This window comes from Oncorhynchus mykiss, chromosome 25 (assembly GCF_057628025.1).
Source record: "Oncorhynchus mykiss isolate SJ-2025 chromosome 25, ASM5762802v1, whole genome shotgun sequence".
NCBI lineage: Eukaryota > Metazoa > Chordata > Actinopteri > Salmoniformes > Salmonidae > Oncorhynchus > Oncorhynchus mykiss.
The window spans coordinates 83,732,501-83,752,500 of record NC_143046.1 but is presented as its reverse complement, the minus strand read 5'-3'; the positions used below and the strand labels follow the sequence as shown (position 1 = coordinate 83,752,500).

Below are 20,000 nucleotides of genomic sequence, written 5' to 3'. Positions count from 1 at the left end.
CTGAGCACTTCTGGGAGCAGGCGTCAAGTTGAGGCTTGATTTACTGTTCTCTACTATAGTTGGATCTTATCCTCTATGTTTGACTCCTGGGACCCGTTAGCTTTCACAATAATGTCTGTCTTCCTTCCCCTCAGGTGATAAAGGCAGCCCCAGCAAGAGACATCATCAGTGAGGTGAGACAGGCGGTGAGACATGAGGTGAGACCGGTGCTGTCCTCTCCCTCTCCCATCCAGGAGGTCAAGCTGCCACTGGTGGAGGTCCTAGTTGAGGAGGTCAGAGCCTGCCACCACTCAGAGCCTGCCACCCAGCAGGATGACTCCAGCCCCCCTCCCTCCGATGATCGAGACGACGAAGACTTCCAGAGCGCCGCCTATGGCTCCCCCACACCCTCGTCCCCCAGGCACCCAGACTACCGACACATCGACAGCAACGTGGTCACCTCCAGCACCCAAGGGTCACCTTCCGTGGGGTCACTCGATGTCAGACGTGGTTCGTCTTCAGAGAAAAGGTCACCGTCCCTGCTGGTGGGCATGGGAAGCCCCCAGCGGAACTTTAATCCTGCGGAGTCCGGCACCACCTTGTATTTCAGCGCTGACGCAGTCTCCCCGTCCAGCGGCAGCTACCTGGGCTGGGGCTCTGAGCTGTCACCCATCTCCAGCTACCGGAGCCCCTACCGCATCAGGGAGCCCCTCTTCACCTCTACACCCAGACAGGAGCCTCGTGCTGGGCCAGAGGAACCAGGCCCTGGCCCCTCTACTACCACCACCACCGCCATCACCACCCATGCTAGAAAACAACTGGTCCAGTTTGTAGACCACAGAGATAAATTGATCTAGAGGGGCCAATGGGTGGAGCGAAATGATCAGACCTGGTCAAATACTCTCAAATACATGTTGAAGTGTGTTTGATTTAGCTCGACCGAGGTGCAGCTGGGTGGCGGAGTTTACACTTTTGGGATTATTTCATTAGTTCCATTGTACCACTGTTCCATTCCAAGCTAAATCAAGCGAGCGTAAAGTATTTGAAAGTATTTTACATTTAAACAATAAGGCCCGAAGGGGGTGTGGTATATGGCCAATATACCACAGCTAAGGGCTGTTCTTATGCACGACGCAAAGCGGAGTGCCTGGATACAGACCGTAGCCGTGGTGTATTGGCCATATACCACAAATCCCCAGAGGTGCCTTATTGCCATTACAAACTGGTTACCAACATAATTAGAGCAGTAAAAATAAGTGTTTTGTCACACCAGTGGTATACGGTCTGATATACCACGTCTGTCAGTCAATCAGGACTCGAACCACCCAGTTTATCATATTGTATTTGACCCAGATGTAGAGGTTATATAGAACACAATATAAAGAGAGTATTTTAGAAGATACATGACATTAGCCTGGGTGTCAGGCTGGTTCTGCTTTCAACAGTGCTATTACAACTTTGTTATCACACGAGACAACTGCTTTACTACTAGCCAAGGGCTTGTTGAAGAATTCAGAACCAGCCTGGCTCCCAGGCTAGCCAGATGTGTTTCACACTAAATAACTATAGCATGTCTTGAGAATCCAGTATTATCAGCCAGTATGAGGACGTGAATCCACATGTAACTGATACACACAGACACACTAACATAAGAGATGGAAGTAGTCTTTAATGGAAGTAACAGTGGGATATCCTTTTTCTCTTAGGCCCTGATTCAATCACAGATCAAATCAATTGCATTGTGACTTCATTCAGAATGTTTACGCTGTATTCTAATGACATATGAAGTTCCATGTCCACATTCAATGATAATGTCTGTGAAAATAATAACTTGTAAGGGTGTGTCGGTTTTAACACGGTTTACACCTGTGATAGTGTCAGCATTCTGAGTGAACCCTCAGTGTGATTGATTGAATCAGGGCTGTCATAAAGAGTTATGATATTAAATTGTGATTATTAAGGATTGAGAGAGAAGAGAGTTTATATATTTGTCTTTTTTTCTTGTATATATATATGATATAATTTGAGACAGTTTGCACTTCTGCGCAAATATGATTTATTGTGATATGAGTGGTTAACCGAAGGTTAGTCGAGAGAGGCTCTGATCACATGTTAAGGTTTAGTATACTTTTATAGGCTTAGTGTATATACAATATTTATTATTTTATCCAAATGTGATATTTAATCTGAAGGTACCCTAGCAATATAAAGTAATATAAGTTAATAATTTTTATTATGTGAAATTTAAACGAATATTCATACTCTTATTTACGATTAGTTTACAGCTAGTCCCGACATGTCAAGCAGACAATTCAGTCTGCTAGGTACTAACTAGCATTATAATATACAGTATATATGAGATTATTCCATTGTGTTCAATTCATTTTCTGTTTCCAAGTGTTGAATTCATTTGATATGGTAAAGATCTTTATGAACCATTGGTAGGGAGGAATGACTTCTACTTCCTGCGAGACAGGAAGAAGATCCAACTAATCTGATCTATTGAAGTAGCACCAGAGCAGACTGTATCTATCAGTGTGGAAGTGTCTGAAACAAGCTGCTAGTAATGTTGATGAGCTTCCAGATCCTTTAACCCTACAGCCTGGTCCCATTTCTTTCCCTAGCCCATTCCCTTAGTCCCTAGGGGCTTAGTTCATAGGAGGGTCTAGGGAGAGAAGTAGTAGCAGGCCTATCTAGGGGTTATAGGTCACGTGCTGCTATTGATGTTTGGAGGTCAGTGTTATTAGATTTATTTGTTAATTATTTTACAGTTTATTTTGTTTGATTGTGTTTTATAGTGAGTTCATAACTAACCTTGTCCACAGGCTCAAGAGAGACAGCTGTCTGGGGACCAGATTAGTTCTGAACTATTGTTTTACGCTGTTACTATAAAGGGAATGTGTTTAGCTAGATGGAGCTGAGGAAACGGTAACATTGCACGTACATCCTTATTTTTATACAGCCTGACACGGTGTACAGTAACTAATGATAGATGTGAATAAATAAAGCACTCACACACATTGCATTAACTAGCTTTTAGAATGTATGTCTGTGCAAAGTTAATATGGTAGCTAATATAACCTACTAATATCAGTATGGACTCTATAATGTATCTCAGTGCGCTAACCGGCTTTTAGAACGCTATCTCAAAGCCTTGGCTTGATAATCAAACCGATCAGTTGACGATAAGCGCTTGCCTTGTACAAACGACAGCATCAGCTGGCTGCCGGCTCTCATTGCCTTACCTGTATGTAATGTTCATCACAATAAATGGAATGGAGGGGCTTCTATTTTCAGTTTCTTGCTTTGTATTCTTATAATTTTTTATTTCGGTTACATTTACTGCATGTAATGTGTGATGTAGTGTGATTCATTGTGTTTTTCGACTAGGTTTTATATCTGTGCTTGACAATATGCATTAACAATACATCGGGCAAATGTGATGCATCTGATTTTGGCTATCATTTATTCTAATAATACTAGCGGTGGTTAATAACTGTTTTAGTACACCTGAATAAACACTATCATTACCACTATGAAGAGTGCTGCTACTGTTGTTCTAATCTAATCAGTAAAGAAATGAAAGAGACAATCTTGATTTTTTTTTACCTCCCGGGGTAAATGCCTAGGCTTTAGCTCAGCAGACTAACATAGTTGTGTGCTATGAAGATGACACCGGTTTAAACCCAGTCAGTCACACATTTTATTCTGTTACTTCAGCTGTATACAGAACAGAAAGAAGACGGATCATGCTTCGTTAGTTACACTAGTTCCGATTTGGTCGATGGTTTTTGATAAACGCATGCGTCATCGTGTACTCGGCTGCTTTATGTGATGACATCGCTTGTTTTGCAGTCACGAGTTGTTCTTGAATTTTTTTTTTTTTTGGTGTGCTGATGATCCTTGAAACGTGTAATTGCCTACATTAGGCAAATGCAAATTCTATAGGCCTACATTTCTCCTTCACACGCATCAAGGGGCCTGTTCGGGACAGTGTGTCATATAAAGCTTAGGTAGAATTTCAGTTTGAAATTGTGCACATTTTTTATCTCACCTGAATAAACCCCCCTACAATCATCCTTGTTGTTATAATAAATGAGTCACATAATATGCGTACTGTGTCTATTAAGTAGACATGAAGCCGTTCAGCAAGTCTAATGAAATCTGCATCCACCAGGGCCATGATGAAAGCCACAGGCACATGACCGGTCACGTGATTCTCCTCTGATTTAAAGGTCAGAACTGAACGGCTCCGGAAAACACTTTTCCAGGTGATTTAGGAGAAGTGGACCTGGAACAGGTGTGTTGTAACTGGTCTTCGGCACGTCTGACAAGCGGATAACAGGTAATGTAACGTTTATTAACGTTTATTTTTTTATTTAATTTAATTTCAGGTTGCTTAGAAACATGATGTATTTGAGGAACTTCGTATCTGTTTTAGCCAGCTTTCTGGATGACTAGCTGACTAGCCGTACAGTACAAATACCAATTTACAGCTAAAATGTTTCTTTCTTTGCTTAACGAGTTACTTATGTCCTGGTTAAAAATTTGGTTGTGACGAGCAGATAGCTTAAATGATCTACTAGTTAACGTTAGTTTGAAATGCAGCAGATTTGTTCGGGCCGTGTTTTGTGTGGCCTACTTTTAAGGGTCTCTTTTTAAATTGGCGGATAATGTTATATCCTGACGCTATTCTCGTGTCAACTTTTTTTTCGACATAAGCGTGTACATGTTATGAAGTCCAGTCATATTTGCATACAATCTTCAGACATTTCTCAAAGACATCTTATGTTGAAAGGGCTCTGAAAAGTGCCCGACATTATCCAAACATGTCTGGGCTGGTATGTAACTGAAATCCTGATTTCACTTTAAACCAGTCTGATATCTGGGTAATAAATGGAAAGCCAGACTCACTTAGTAATTGTAGCTCAAAGTTACTCTTGTCGCTATCGGAAGACCAGTGATCAGAAAGGCCTGGGATGTTTCCATGTCCAGTCCCAGCCTAATGCTGCGTTTAGACGAGGGACAAGACCGCATGAGCAAGAAGGCACGACGGTATGCTTTCAGTGCAAATCAACATCCGGTAGAAAACAACGCTACTTCAGACGGCAAAATGTAAATAGTTTAACTTTAACCATGGCGGCTGACCGCATTCACCAACTCTCTGACATCAAATCAAATGTATTTATATAGCCCTTCGTACATCAGCTGATATCTCAAAGTGCTGTACAGAAACCAGCCTAAAACCACAAACAGCAAGCAATGCAGGTGTAGAAGCACGGTGGCTAGGAAAAACTCCCTAGAAAGGCCAAAACCTAGAGAGGAACCAGGCTATCCCTCAGCATTAGACCCACCCATTGTATAATAAAGCAATATCGCACAAGGGGGTTGATGTATGGCCAATATACCACTGCTAAGGGCTGTGTCCAGGCACTCCGCAATGTGTCCTTTAGAACAGCACTTATCTGTAGAATTATTGGCCATATACCACACCCCCCTTGTGCGCTATTGCTTTATTATACAATGGGTGGGTCTAATGCTGGTTGTATGAAAGTGCACTCAAGCTGGTGTCTTTTCCACAAGTTACCACAGATATTTTAACATCACAGATTCAGTCTATTTACTCTGTTCCATCTGACTGTGCAATCCACTGTCCCATCAGCCCGTCTCCACTATAAAAAGCATCTGGACACTTAACATTTCTTTTAGACTAACGTTTTATTTTTCAACAGTGGCGATTTGTGTAAACCTTGTTGTCTGTCTGACATTTGCAACATTGTTTCAATATTGAAATTTGATCTCCAGCTGTCCCACAGTAATGAACATGGGTGTCGGGACGAGACAGGAAGGCAGCTTTTCTCTGTCCGTTTGAAATCCTCAATCAGCTGCCATTTTTATGGATGTACACAAATGTGAAGTGAAATGCAGAGTTTGTAGTCGTTTCAGTTTGAAGTTTTTGTTCGCTGTGTTGGCTAGCTCCTCTGAACAACAGTGTCCTGATGCGGGAGCACATTTTCTGTGCCAGTTGTAATCGCACCTCTAACTCATTGTTATGGATGTTCCAAATAAATGTCACTAGAGAAGCGCTTAAAGGAAATGTGATTACTTTGCAGTTATTCTGTTAAATTAGCTGTAGTTGGCTGGCTAGCATGCAAGGGATAAGAATGTTGCCAGCCAGTATGGCAATGGAACGTTCTGAATGAATGACTGGGTCGCGACCATAGCTGCTGAACTAAGACTGAACGACTGGATCGTGTCTCTGCCAACCGAACTGATAGCATGAACGACCAGCCGGCTTGGGTAGCAACCACAGATTTGTGTCAGGGACTAAATTGTGAAAGGATGAAATGGTATGAATAAGTTCATCAAAATAATGGTAAGAAGATGTCTATTTTTAATGTTGACCCGTTGTATAAAAGAGATCATGTCCTCGAAGCCGTTTGGATGTATTGTCATGGTTTGCCTGATTTCGACTCTGGCTTAACACCTGTGCTAATATCCTCAACACCGGCTTCTCGGGCATTATCACTTAAAGGTAGAGGTCGACCAATTATGATTTTAATACCTATGTATTGGAGGACCAAAAAAAAGCAGATCGATTAATCGGCCGTTCATAAAAATAAAAAAAACACAAAACTATTGGTAATAATGACAATTACTACAATACTGAATGAACACTTATTTTAACTTAATATAATACATCAATTTAGCCTGAAATAAATAATGAAACATGTTTAAATAATGTAAAGACAAAGTGTTGGAGAGTGCAATATGTGTGATAAGGAAATCTGTTTTAATAATAAATTATTAGAATATTACAAGTCTGAAACCATGTGACTGTATGAAATTGATGTGAATCATTAGATTATTATAATGCATGTATGTGAGAGTAGTTCGCTTATGATACTGTGTAGTTCTTAGTCAGAATCAACATTTTGGGAACAGTGTCTAGTATTTTGATAACAGACTGTCTGTCTGAGCCAGATTCGGGGCTGACCTTGGCTGGGACACTTCTTGGCTGGAACTTCCCAGTTCCAGGTCTCTCCTTATCTTAGGGGAGGGCACTCCCCTAATCTCTATTGGCAGGTGGATTTGATGGTTTGTGTAGAAGTATGTGTGTCACTATAAATTGAAGATCTTTGTACTGTGCGCGTCAGAACGTTCCGTGATTAAACCTCTGACTATTTAGCTGGGTTTCTGTCCGTTTCATTCGACCAGGATCTTACAAATTCTGGTTTGCAGACAGAGTAATATAATTGAATTGGGTGATGTACCTGGAGAACACAATTCTCTTACCAATGTGCCATGTAAGAAAGATAACATTTAAGTTCCTTGCTCAGAACATGATAACATATGAAAGCTGGTGGTTCCTTTTTAACATGAGTCTTCAATATTCCCAGGTAAGAAGTTTTAGGTTGTAGTTTATTATAGGACTATTTCTCTCTATACCATTTGTATTTCATTTACCTTTGACTATTGGATGTTTTTATAGGCACTTTAGTATTGCCAGTGTAACAGTATAGCTTCCGTCCCCCTCCTCGCCCCTCCCTGGTGTCATGACGTTGGCCTGGGGGGTAGGTTTATGACAGTCATACATACCCCCCCCCGTTTCCTCTCTCTACCCTACTGATGTGACATTTGAAAACCCCTTGGTTAACATAGAGATTCTGGGAACATCAGAAGGTGGGGGGAAATGAACTATATTCTGGTAATCTGACCAATTGAACATATGGGGTGGTACTTAATGAATATGATGTCAGTTCAGTTGTCATCTGAGACACTCTCATCAATGATAAGATTACATAAACTCTACAGTGGAAAGTCTACACATCAGTTATCGGATTCACATGGAATTGTTCAATTTAAATGTTTGAATATAAAATTATTGGTGAAGAGATTAAATGTAATTTTAGCTTCCAAATGAGAGATTTGGGGTTTTCATAAGGTTAGGGCTCTGCTCAATCAGTGGCCCGCCCCTGTGAAGAGACATGGGTGATAAAATTTTCAAACACGCCCTCTCCCTTCCTATATAAAGCCTTGACGGAAATGTAACCTCCTGTTCCAAGTATGTGAAGTCTGCAGCCTCTGCATTAAAAGAACTAACATGTCAACTACAGAACTAAGCCAACCTCAGCGTGAGCTTTGGTTGCGAATGGTATGAACTTTGAACTCTTATTCACTACAGAAGTGATACCTCCTAGCCATTGAGTTAGCAACAGCAGCTGCAAACGCAGGCTAGGAAAGAACAGAGTATCCTGTCTACCACACAACGACATTACTACAACGTATCCAATTGACCACCAGAGGCATTCTTCAAAGGACTCGGTTTGGTAACACGGCCTTCCATCTACCACCAACCTACCGCAGAGTAAATATTTATTGCATTTTCCTTTTTCCAAATGGACGGTAATTTAGAATGTATAAGATACTGTAATTACGATAGCACAGCTTCTCCCTTTGTTCCTCAGTCTTCCCACTCTTTCACTCAAACCCAGACCCTTTTGTGTAACCAGCTGCCATATCTGTTCCACCCGCTAGGGACGTTTTCCTTTATGACATAATTTGTAATCAAGGTATGATTTAATTGTGTATGTGATTAGTTAGGTATTTAGTAAATAATTAAATCCAATTTTGTATTGCTCATTTAACTTGTTAGCCAGGGTTTGTGCAGATAACCAAGAATTTACAACTTTCAGATGAGACTGAATTAAGGTGACAATTAATATTGACTGCTATTGAAGTAAAATATTACTAGGTCTTTAAGAGTTTATTCGAAGATAACAGCTCTATAAATATTATTTTGTGGTGCCCCGACTCTAGTTAATTACATTTACATGATTAGCTCAATCAGGTAATATTAATTACGGAGAAAGGATTTTATAGGATAACATGTCATATCACTTAATCCGGCATAGCCAAAGACACGACCCTGGGCTCGAACCAGGAACACAACGACAACAGCCACCCTCGAAGCAGCGTTACCCATGCAGAGCAAGAGGAACAACTACTCCAAGTCTCAGAGCGAGAGACGTTTGCAACGCTATTAGCGCACACCCAGCTAACTAGCTAGCCATTTCACATCGGTTACACCAGCCTCATCTCGGGAGTTGATAGGCTTGAAGTCATAAACAGCGCAATGCTTGACGCACAACGAAGAGCTGCTGGCAAAACGCACGAAAGTGCTGTTTGAATGAATGCTTACGAGCCTGCTGCTGCCTAACACCGCTCAGTCAGATACTTGTATGCTCAGTCAGATTATATGCAATGCAGGACAAGCTAGATAAACTAGTAATATCATCAACCATGTGTAGTTAACTGGTGATTATGATTGGTTTTATAAGATAAGTTTAATGCTAGCTACTAACTTACCTTTGCTTACTGAATTCTCGTAACCGGCAGTCTCCTTGTGGAGTGGCAGGTGGTTATAGCGTTGGACTAGTTAACTGTAAGGTTGCAAGATTGGTTCCCCCGAGCTGACAAGGTGAAGATATGTCATTCTACCCCTGAACGAGGCAGTTAACCCACTGTTCCTAGGTCGTCTTTGAAAATAAGAATGTGTTCTTAACTGACTTTCCTAGTTAAAGATTAAATAAAGGTGTAAAAATTTTTTGGGGAATCGGTCAAATCGGTGTCCAAAAATACTTTTTTTTTTTTTACGATTTCTGAACTTAAAATCGGTCGACCTCTGCTGATTGAGCTACCCTTAAGTAGTGTTGTGCTTAGCTGAATAACTCATATACACAAAGGTCCTAGACTGTTATATGGGAGTGCTGAAGACCGTACTTTGGTCCTTGTGATGAGGTGAGTTGTTTTGTTTTTGCCGAACAATAAAGGTCCCTTCAGAGAAATGTTTAACTTCTGTGGGTTTGAGAACCTGCTCTCCCACGGCACCAGACAGTTGGGCTGACATGATCTTTCCTCTCCGCAGGCTACATAAGTTGCAGGTTATGACAGGCCGATATATGACTTATTGAACTGTCTGGCAAATTGTATAGACTTGAACATTAAAGAGCAATACATAACACATTGTTTTACCCCCTTGTCTGATAAACTACCTGGATAAACAAGCAGTCTCACTGGCAATTCTAAAGCAGCACCTTCCATTAGTGCGTCAAGGATAAGCAATACACTGGGCTGTGTTCAGTAGGGAGACATTTTTGAAAGGGACTATACTGGTAGGTACTACCTGAACAGGTTGACAATATGACAGCAACACATTAGCTCAGCTATTTGTTGCCGTCATATTGTCAAGGGGGTAAAACAATGTGTTCTGTATTAATACTCTTTAGTGTTCATCAAGTATATAAATGACTTGGTTTTTCCCTACCATAATGACTGACTAGTGGATGAGGTGCTTTAGAGAAGTGATCCTCTACTGCGTCGAGGGACTTCTTTAGGGAAGTGGGGCTTGGTTGTCTTTGCTGAGTTGAAAGGAGTCGGTCATGTGTTCTGGTACTTTCTATGTAAAGCTACTTGCTGCTGACTCATTCAGTCATGTGATTTCGCCATTGTGCAGCCCATTTCTTGGGAATTTGGATGTGACCACACACAACCACATGCCGTAATGTGCGTTAGGCCTAATTTGCGTTGCTGTTTGTGTCAGGTTCCTGGTTGACGTAGCCATAAAATATAGTTTTCTGCTCTGAACCAGTTATTCTACACCAAGAATGACTTGGCAGTATCTGAGACAGACCTCCTTCAGTCTGCACTGGTATTGATCTGTGGGCCTGAGCCAAATCCATTAGCCCTTCTATGCCTGAGGCCGTATTCAAGCAAGTTGCACTGAAGTGCTCTCCTCTCTGCCCTCTTGATATGGTGCTGAAGTGTTTGTGTCCCTGCATGGCTGACTCTCTCCACTCCCTGGGGCCAGTATGGTAGGTCTATATGTGGCTTTGTTTTTACCTAAAACAAAGCTACATTTTTGGGGGGGGTAGGGGGGGGGGGGTTCTTAATTTCAAACTGGGCAAGCAGCTGCAAATGTCCTAAACGACACTACCTTACCCTTTAGTGTTTTGAACTCATGTTCCCATGACGCTGTGTCCCTACAGGAAGTGATGTGGCGTGTGATATTTTTGGCGCTGGTGTCTGGGCTGTCAATCAGCTGGGCCCGGCCCCGCCTACCTCCGCTCTCCCACCAGATGGTGGACTACATCAACAAGGCCAACACTACATGGAAGGCTGGTCACAACTTCCATAATGTGGACTACAGCTATGTTAAGAGACTGTGTGGAACCCAGCTCAAAGGACCCAAACTGCCCGCCATGTGAGTGAGACTGAGTTGTATGGAGGGAATGTATTTGTGCTGCATCCAGGAAGTATTCAAGCAGGAAGTGAATTGATCTGTTAATGTAACTTAACTCCTCCTTGGCTGCTTTACAGATTGACTTTACCAAGAGCACCACACAGTAACGGCACGTTCAGTCGGTCTCCTGTTACTTGCTCTCGTTCTTTTGTTCTCTCTGTGTCGCTCCGTTTTCTTTAGGGTAGGTTGTAGTATGTAGGGTTAATGGCTGTCTTCTCTCCTCTAGGGTGCAGTATGCAGGGGATGTGGAGCTGCCTGACACCTTTGACCCTAGACAGCAGTGGCCCAACTGTCCCACTCTGAAGGAGATCCGGGACCAGGGCTCCTGTGGCAGCTGCTGGGTAAGAACAGACTGAGTCACCCTGGAGGATACTCCTGTGACTGAACCATGACGTTGAGTGTTTGACGTGCTTGGTCCACTGCAGGCGTTTGGCGCTGCGGAGGCCATCTCCGACCGTGTGTGTATCCATAGCAACGCCAAGGTCAGCGTAGAGATCTCCTCTGAAGACCTGCTCAGCTGCTGTGACAGCTGTGGCATGGGGTACGTGTGTTCTCATTCACTTGCTCTGTGACATGGCTGCATGTAAGGCATCGGGAGGTTGTTAGCATTGCTTACTGTGTGTGTTCCTAGTTGTAATGGTGGTTATCCCTCTGCTGCGTGGGACTTCTGGACTACAGAGGGACTGGTCACTGGAGGACTCTACGACTCTCACGTTGGTATGTAGTGATCTCCTGGCAGACCCTACACTCTACCTCCAGGAGAGAAACAGGGCAGACCCTACTCTCTACCTCCCTGTTTCTCTCTCATGTCAGACCCTTCTCCCTCTCTGGTCTCTCCTGACAGACCCTACTCTCTACCGCCCTGTCTCTCTCCTGGCAGACCTCTCTCTCTCTGGTCTCTCCTGTCAGGATGCAGGCCCTACTCTCTCCTTCTCTGTATAACTCTTTCTCTGGTCTCTCCTGTCAGGATGCAGGCCCTACTCTCTCCCTCCCTGTATAACTCTTTCTCCGGTCTCTCCTGTCAGGTTGCAGGCCCTACTCCATCCCTCCCTGTGAGCACCATGTTAACGGCACACGACCCCCCTGTACAGGAGAGGAGGGTGACACCCCACAATGTACCAACCAGTGTGAGACTGGATACACGCCTGGCTACAAGCAGGACAAACACTTCGGTAAGTAAATACATTCAACCACAATGAATGCCCACTTAGCAAGAATACCTACACACTAAGCCCTCCCTCCTGTACCCTAGGGGCCCTACACACTAAGCCCTCCCTCCTGTACCCTAGTGGCCCTACACACTAAGCCCTCCCTCCTGTACCCTAGGTAAGAGCTCGTACAGTTTGCCCTCTGAAGAGCAGCAGATCATGACTGAGCTCCTGAAGAACGGACCTGTGGAAGGCGCTTTCACTGTCTATGAAGACTTCCTGCTCTACAAGTCTGGTGAAGACACATGCCTCTTCTGTCTAGTGTAGCTTTTACTGCTCTAGGAATGTCATTGTTTGGATAACATTTACTATTCAGGTAAAAATCTATACATAAATGTTTCCACTCTTTATGTGATGTGCAATGCAGTGAACACTGGAAGAATGATCATGTAGTTACCACAGTGAATTATTGTTTGTCAATTAATCCCTTAAAGGATGGGTTGGCAATTTGACACAAATGTAATTCATTCTCACATTGAAATGTTTTTCTATCACCCCAACTTTCTCTCGGTCTAGGTGTGTATCAGCATGTCTCTGGCAGTGCAGTAGGAGGCCATGCCATTAAGGTCCTGGGCTGGGGAGAGGAGGGGGGAACTCCTTACTGGCTGGCTGCCAACTCCTGGAACACTGACTGGGGAGAGAATGGTGAGACGCTTACACGACTTCTGTAACAACTCTGGACAAACTATTGGTGAATCAAGATTGTGTGCTTCTTGGCTACTCCAACACAATGTGTTTTTCTGTCCTGTCCCCCAGGTTTCTTTAAGATCCTGAGAGGTAAGGACCACTGTGGCATCGAGTCTGAGATGGTGGCTGGTGTCCCTTTGTAACCATGACAACGGTAACCAGGAAGTGATTCCAGAGACTGCTGCAGGTGTACCAGTCCTCTCCACTGGCCTTTACACTGGTTCTAATTCCCAGTCAACCCCTAACCCTGCTAGGCACCTCTTTAGTTCCAAATAATTGGTTTAGAAAATGCTACCCTGTGAGGGGAAGGCCGGAGCTACTACCATGTTGCTTCTACAGGTCCTACTACCGTCTAGTTCATACCCGTTCCTGATTCTCATCAGATCTGAGAGTTGTGTAATAGTGCCTAGGGGTTGACTTGGAACTGGGCATATGTAAACCATGGCTTCATCTTTAGTTAAATCTGTTCTTCCTGGTGTCTCAATCTGTAGTGGCTTCTTCCCCTCATATCCACTCTGTCAGCTCCACTGATCTGAAAATGCAGGATGGGTGAAAGGTTACCTGTGCAGATTGAGAGGAAGCTACAGTAGACTATTGAGACCCCCCCCCCCCCCACAGTGGGTGACTCTAGAGGTCCATCTTGCTTCCTGTTTGATTGGTCACAAGCTGTGCTAAAAGTCCTCTCCCTGTAGTTGTTCACAACAATCACATCAATTTAAAAATGTATGATGCTTTAAACTTTTTTAAACATGATTTTTTAATTCGATGTGATCACTGATGGCATTGTGCACATTTTGTTTTTAATTTGGATTATAAGGGAAGTGTGAGTGGTTTTGTACTGATGGGATTGTTTTATTTCAATGCTTTGTCTTTAATGCTTCTCTCTTTGTCTTTAATGCTGTTCTGATCAAGTGTTCTGGAATGATTGTATTGAGTTGCATTAAATAAGTCAACCAATATGTTTAACTTGGTCTCTGAATTGTCCTGGCCTTGTTTTGGAGTGGCTTAAACTCCTGTTCTCCCTGCCATGCAGTCGTCACAGTGCTTATACAGATACCAGCCTAAAACCTTGGACCCCACTACTTTCACCCATCTTCGCTGACATTTGTGCGTTGACATTTTAGTATGTTTGTGTAGGGATCCCTCCACCGAGTAACGTGTGTGTGTGGACATTACCTGTTTAAACAAACCAGGCTGTTGGTAGACCACCAAGACACCATGTGATCACTACCTACACAGTAAAGTTGGCATTCGTTTTAGCTTTATTTCGTTTAGTCTTAAATATACAAATCTTCAATTCAGGAAAATGTACAGCAAACCAAATATTCATTTGTTTCTTAAATAAATTCCAAATGTATTTTTTTTAATTACATGAAATCAAAACATCCTAGCCTAAGTTGTAGACCCTTCTCCCCAACGTGTATTTGTTCATTCCCTTCATGGATTTGAAAGGAACTCTGGGAGATGGGGGCAACTCTGCATTGGGGCTGTGCAGGGAAGCAAAAGTCTTTGTACAAGTTTTAGTTTGCAGGTGGCACAAGGGACCAAGGTTTTTGACCTGAGCTATCAGTAAAAACGATGTCCCTCAAATAAAGTAATGAGGCCAAATCATGAGCTTCAGGGATTTTCCACATTTCTTAACTCTGTCCATTCCTTTTGCATCCATGGGGGGATGAACTGCAGTGTATTCTGGGAAGGGGAATACTTTTAATCCCAAGTAATTGAAATGAATTGCACTTGATGTATTCCTGAACTTTTCAAATTGTTCATTCTAATGTATGGCTTAATTTGGATTGCTTCAACAGGGTAACTACTTACTGCAAAAAGTATGAGAACCAAATGGCCACGCTGCTATTTAGCAGTGTAAGGCATAGTATCTTTTGGCACAACACATTACAAACCTGAGTTTCTTGTTCAGAAGAGCAATGATGAAATGTAACAGCAGCTAAAACAATATGGCTGACATACCTTGACTTTGTACCAAAAAAGCGGACAATCCATCAGCTTTGAACTGAAACAAGACCCTCAAAGGGGGATGAGAGGCTGTGATTGGGTAACTCTGCATGTCAGTGAACAGGCTCCTGCGATTGGCTGACCCAACTCTCTGGATGGAAGTATTTTAGTTGCGCTGGAGTGCTGTTTGCATAATTGTGTTTACATCTCAGGTTGCCCCTGATGTAGTACAGGAGCAGGCATTTGTTGCTCATGATCAGCAGCAGTGGCCTATGGGATATGTGGTCCTTTCGCCTTTTCCTGTATAGCATGCTCATGTCCTAATTTACTGTCCATCTCCTGGCCTTGAGTCTTCCACAATGAGCCGTTCCTCTGCTTCCTCTTCCTGCTCTGCCTCTTGTTTTGGTTCCTCAACATTGACTCCCTCTTTGACATCTACACCCCCTTCCTGTTCAGGTGCACCCTGGGAGTTAATGTCTGGCTGTTGTAGTTTGGGAGGAGAGAGAAGCTCAGGGGGAGCTATTAGACCATCCTGGTTTAGATCCTGAGTCTGCAGGAGAAAGTCTACCATGGCCACCACCTGAAACACACACATTCAAGCATTGGCCTAGGGTGCAGATGAACTAAGTGCAACACTGTACAGTCAGCTTCAGAGTGTATATTCAGTTACGCTGAGCAACAGCAAGGCCTACAGTAACCCAATCTTTATATTTAGACAACAGTACAGGCTACATGATGTATGTGCATCCTGATATACAAACCCCTCTAACACAATGTCATGCTAGCTAGCTGGTCATCAACTGACTTTGATCAGGACATAATTATGTCAGTCAGTACAATATATGTCCTAACTACAATACTGAAGAGATTTTCTATAGATGTTATCTATATATATACACACACCGTCTCAGCTGACTGTTCTCCAGGTGCATTGTGGGAGTTGTATTCAGAGAGCAGCTTCAATATCTCCAGGCCGTCCATGTGACCGCTGCGGTCGTAGTCATGGAGACTGAACAGGAAGAACACCTCTGACCAGCAAGAAATAGGAAGATGATTCATTAATGTCACATTTTTTTTTTTTTTGTGTGTGTGTGTGTGTGTGTGTGTGTGTTTACCTTGTTCCCAGGTGTTATCCGGTCCTCCATGTCCCTCCTTTAGGTTGGCCTTGATGTAGCTCTGCAGCAGCCTGACATACACAGAGGTTAGAGGTCAAGGGTTAGAAGGTTCAACCGCAGGCCCACCTGACTGGGTAGCACGTTACTTCACGGTACAGAAAGTACCAATGTAATCTAGTCTAGATTTGAATCAAGGTTTTACAAACAAACTCTCTGTGGAGGGAATGTTTCAGTGAGGATGGAATTCATCCCAACTACCGCTGAATACAGAGGTTCTCTTCCAGCAATATATGAGTCACATTATCCAATCAAAATCAAATGTTATTGGTGCAGCAAAATGCTTATGATTCTCACTCCAACCGTACAGTAATACTATACTGATATTTTTTGTTTTTGTGTGTATTGTTTTATATTGTTAGATATATACATACACAAAAACAATAAAGATCAGAGCGATGTCAGAGTCCAGAATATACGGTGCTGTAAAAAAGTATTTTCCTCCTTTATAATCCTCTCTATTTCTGATACTGAATATTATCAGATCTTTGACCAAAACCTAATATTAGATAAAGGGAACCTGAGTGAACAAATAACGCAACAATTACATACTTACTTCATTTATATCAAAAACAAAGTTATGCAACACCCAATGCCCCTGTGTGAAAAAGTAATTGCCCCCTTACACTGAATAACTGGTTGTGCCATCTTTAGCTCCGATGACTCCAACCAAACTGCTTCCTGTAGTTGTTGATCAATCTCTCACATCTCTGTGGGGGAATTTTGGCCCACTCTTCCATGTAGAACAGCTTTAACAGCATGAACTGTTCGTTTCATGTCCTGCCACAACATCTCAATTCGGTCTGAACTTTGACTGTGACACCACCTTGTACAGCAGACCTAATGGTTCCTTCTTTTCAAGGCAAATCGTCCTGAAACCGCAAAACATCCCCAAACCATCACACTACCACCACCATGCTTGACGGTTGGTACAAGGTTCTTACTGTGGAATGCAGTGTTTGGTTTTCACCAGACATAGTGGGACCCATCTCATCCAAAAGTTATATTTTTTTGACTCATCTGTCCATAGAACATTCTTGATGATAATCCAGGTGCTTCCAGGTGGTTTTTTGTCAAACTTGATTCAACTTTTTGGATGATTTTTGTAGCACCAGATGGATACAATGTTGCCAGCATTAGTATCACTACAGCTCTGTGGGAATAACGGAAATGTTTGACCACCCATTACTAATTAGTAGACTGTTTGAAATTGGCCTCGGTCAGGCAGCCTGCAATTGGTTTGAAAACTACCTGACAGACAGGACACAATATATTTCATCTGATATTGATATTACTAAAGGTGTCCCACAAGGATCAATTATGGGCCCTGTACTTTTTACTATCTATATAAACAATATTATTTGCCTGTAAGAAATTGTAACCTCCACTTGTACAGTGGGGCAAAAGAGTATTTAATCAGCCACCAATTGTGCAAGTTCTCCCACTTAAAAAGATGAGAGAGGCCTGTAATTTTCATCATAGGTACGCTTCAACTATGACAGACAAAATGAGAAGAAAAAAAATCCAGAAAATGACTAAATACTTTTTTGCCCCACTGTATGTGGATGATACTTGGTATCAGAACTGCCCTTTTTTTTTAAATGAAATTACAACTTAATGCAGGTAAAACTAAGTATATGTTATTTTCCAAAAGCTTAAAAATGTATCTGATGATTTATGCATAGAGTGCATTTGGAAAGTATTTCACATTGTGTTACGTTACAGCCTTATTCTAAAATTGAGGTCAGGGAGGTGACCAAGACCCGATGGTCACTCTGACAAAGCTCCAGAGTTCCTCTGTGGAGATGGGAGAACCTTCCAGAAGGACAACCATTTCTGCAACACTCCACCAATCAGGCTTTTATGGTAGAGTGGCCAGACGGAAGCCACTCCTCAGTAAAAGGCACATAACAGCACGCTTGGAGTTTGCCAAAAAGGACTCTCAGACCATAAGAAACATGATTCTCTGGTCTGATGAAACCAAGATTGAACTCTTTGGCCTGAATGCCAAGCGTCACGTCTGGAGGAAACCTGGCGCCAACTCTTTGGTGAAGCATGGTGGTGGCAGCATCATGCTGTGGGAATGGTTTTCAGCAGCAGAGACTGGGAGACCTGGGAAAGATGAACGGCGCAAAGTACAGAGAGTACAGATGGGTGAAGGTTAACCTTCCAACAGGACAACGACCGGGACAAGTCTCTGAATGTCCTTGAGTGGCCCAGCCAGAGCCCTTACTTGAACTCGATCTAACATCTCTGGAGAGATGTGAAAATAGCTGTGCAGCAATGCTTCCCATCCAACATGACAGAGCTTGAGAGGATCTGCAGAGAAGAATGGGAGAAACTTCCAAAATACAGGTGTGCCAAGCTTGTAGCGTCATACCCAAGAAGAATCAATGCTGTAATCGCTGCAAAAGGTGCTTCAACAAAGTACTGAGTAAAGGGTCTGAATACTTATGTAAACTTGATATTTCAGTTTTTTGTTTTTTATACATTTGCAAAAAAATCTAAAAACCTGTTTTTTCTTTGTCATTATGGGCTATTGTGTGTAGATTGATGAGGGAAAAAAACAATTTCATCAATTTTAGAATAAGGCTGTAACGTAACAAAATGTTGGAAAAGTAAAGGGGTCTGAATACTTTCTGAATGCTCTGTATGTACATTGGATGGTGCCCACGCTGATCATGTCACCGCTTATAACAAAAAGCCCTCTTTCAAAAAGCATATTGATGAGTTAGTTAAGACTTAAAACGGGCTTCCTGTTTAGGAATAGATCATATATTTAGTTAAAAAGCAGATAGAAAACAAATCATTCAGTCAAATTTCATATCCTGGTTATAGACAATGGTGATATCGTCTGTGAATGCAGCTGCCACAGTATTGAAACCATTGGACACAGTTTATCATAACATTATTACACGTTATATTACAAGTGCCAGGTCCAGTACACATCACTGCTTTCTGTATCAGAAGGTAGGCCCTCTTTAAAGGCACTATTTTTCTTTATAAAGCCCTCTTGAACAAGCTTTCGCCGTACCTTATTTCATTTTTAACCTACAGACGTACGAGCTACCCGGTCTCAGGGAAGGACCCGGTCTCAGGGAAGGACCCGGTCTCAGGGACGGACCCGGTCTCAGGGAAGGACCCGGTCTCAGGGCAGGACCCGGTCTCAGGGACGGACCCGGTCTCAGGGACGGACCCGGTATAAAGGAAGGACCCGGTCTCAGGGACGGACCCGGTCTCAGGGCAGGACCCGGTCTCAGGGCAGGACCCGGTCTCAGGGACGGACCCGGTCTCAGGGACGGACCCGGTCTCAGGGACGGATAACTCTGCACATCCCTTCCATCTCCACTGAGTTATAAAAATCTGCTTTTGAGTTTTTTTTGCACCTTACTTGTGGAATAATCTCCAGAACTCTCAACAATGTTATGTTTTGGTACCACTAGGGACATTTAGATGGCTGATTCATGGCCTTTTACCTGAAGAATGGGTTTGTTTTTTCTGATTGTATTTTGTAATTTGATAACTGCGTTATATTTGTCAATATTTCACATTTGTATGATTGTGTACATGCAGGGCTCCCTGGGAAAAGAGGCCTTGGTCTCAACAGGATTTCCCTGCTTAAATAAAGACATTTTAAAAAATTGTTAAATACAGGCTGGAGCAAAACCCTGCACACCCACTAGCTCTCTTTCCCTGCTT

The 20,000-nt window shown here is 42.7% G+C and overlaps 3 protein-coding genes across 3 annotated transcripts in view; 2 read left to right on the top strand and 1 right to left on the bottom strand.

Annotated features, from left to right (window-relative positions):
• xkr5b (XK related 5b) overlaps positions 1 to 3,515 on the top strand; it is an 11,921-nt gene extending 8,406 nt beyond the window's left edge. Inside the window, exon 9 of the mRNA XM_036963143.2 lies at positions 135 to 3,515. Within this exon, the coding sequence (XP_036819038.2) occupies positions 135 to 836 (702 nt within the window). The 3' untranslated portion in view covers positions 837 to 3,515. The remainder of the gene's footprint in view (positions 1 to 134) is intronic.
• A 753-nt stretch (positions 3,516 to 4,268) lies between these two features.
• On the top strand, positions 4,269 to 14,142 carry ctsba (cathepsin Ba). Its single transcript, XM_021585361.3, has 9 exons — positions 4,269 to 4,324; positions 11,028 to 11,242; positions 11,508 to 11,622; positions 11,707 to 11,822; positions 11,913 to 11,998; positions 12,307 to 12,453; positions 12,608 to 12,724; positions 13,006 to 13,134; positions 13,246 to 14,142. Exons 2-9 carry the CDS (start codon positions 11,034 to 11,036, stop codon positions 13,317 to 13,319), a joined length of 993 nt encoding a protein of 330 aa, XP_021441036.1. The 5' UTR covers positions 4,269 to 4,324; positions 11,028 to 11,033; the 3' UTR covers positions 13,320 to 14,142.
• Positions 14,143 to 14,413: 271 nt separating this feature from the next.
• Positions 14,414 to 20,000, bottom strand: part of cgref1 (cell growth regulator with EF-hand domain 1) — a 7,355-nt gene continuing 1,768 nt past the window's right edge. Inside the window, exons 4-6 of the mRNA XM_021585362.3 lie at positions 16,245 to 16,315; positions 16,033 to 16,157; positions 14,414 to 15,709 (exon numbers count right to left, since the gene is read on the bottom strand). Of these exons, the coding sequence (XP_021441037.3) occupies positions 15,455 to 15,709; positions 16,033 to 16,157; positions 16,245 to 16,315 (451 nt within the window). The 3' untranslated portion in view covers positions 14,414 to 15,454. The remainder of the gene's footprint in view (positions 15,710 to 16,032; positions 16,158 to 16,244; positions 16,316 to 20,000) is intronic.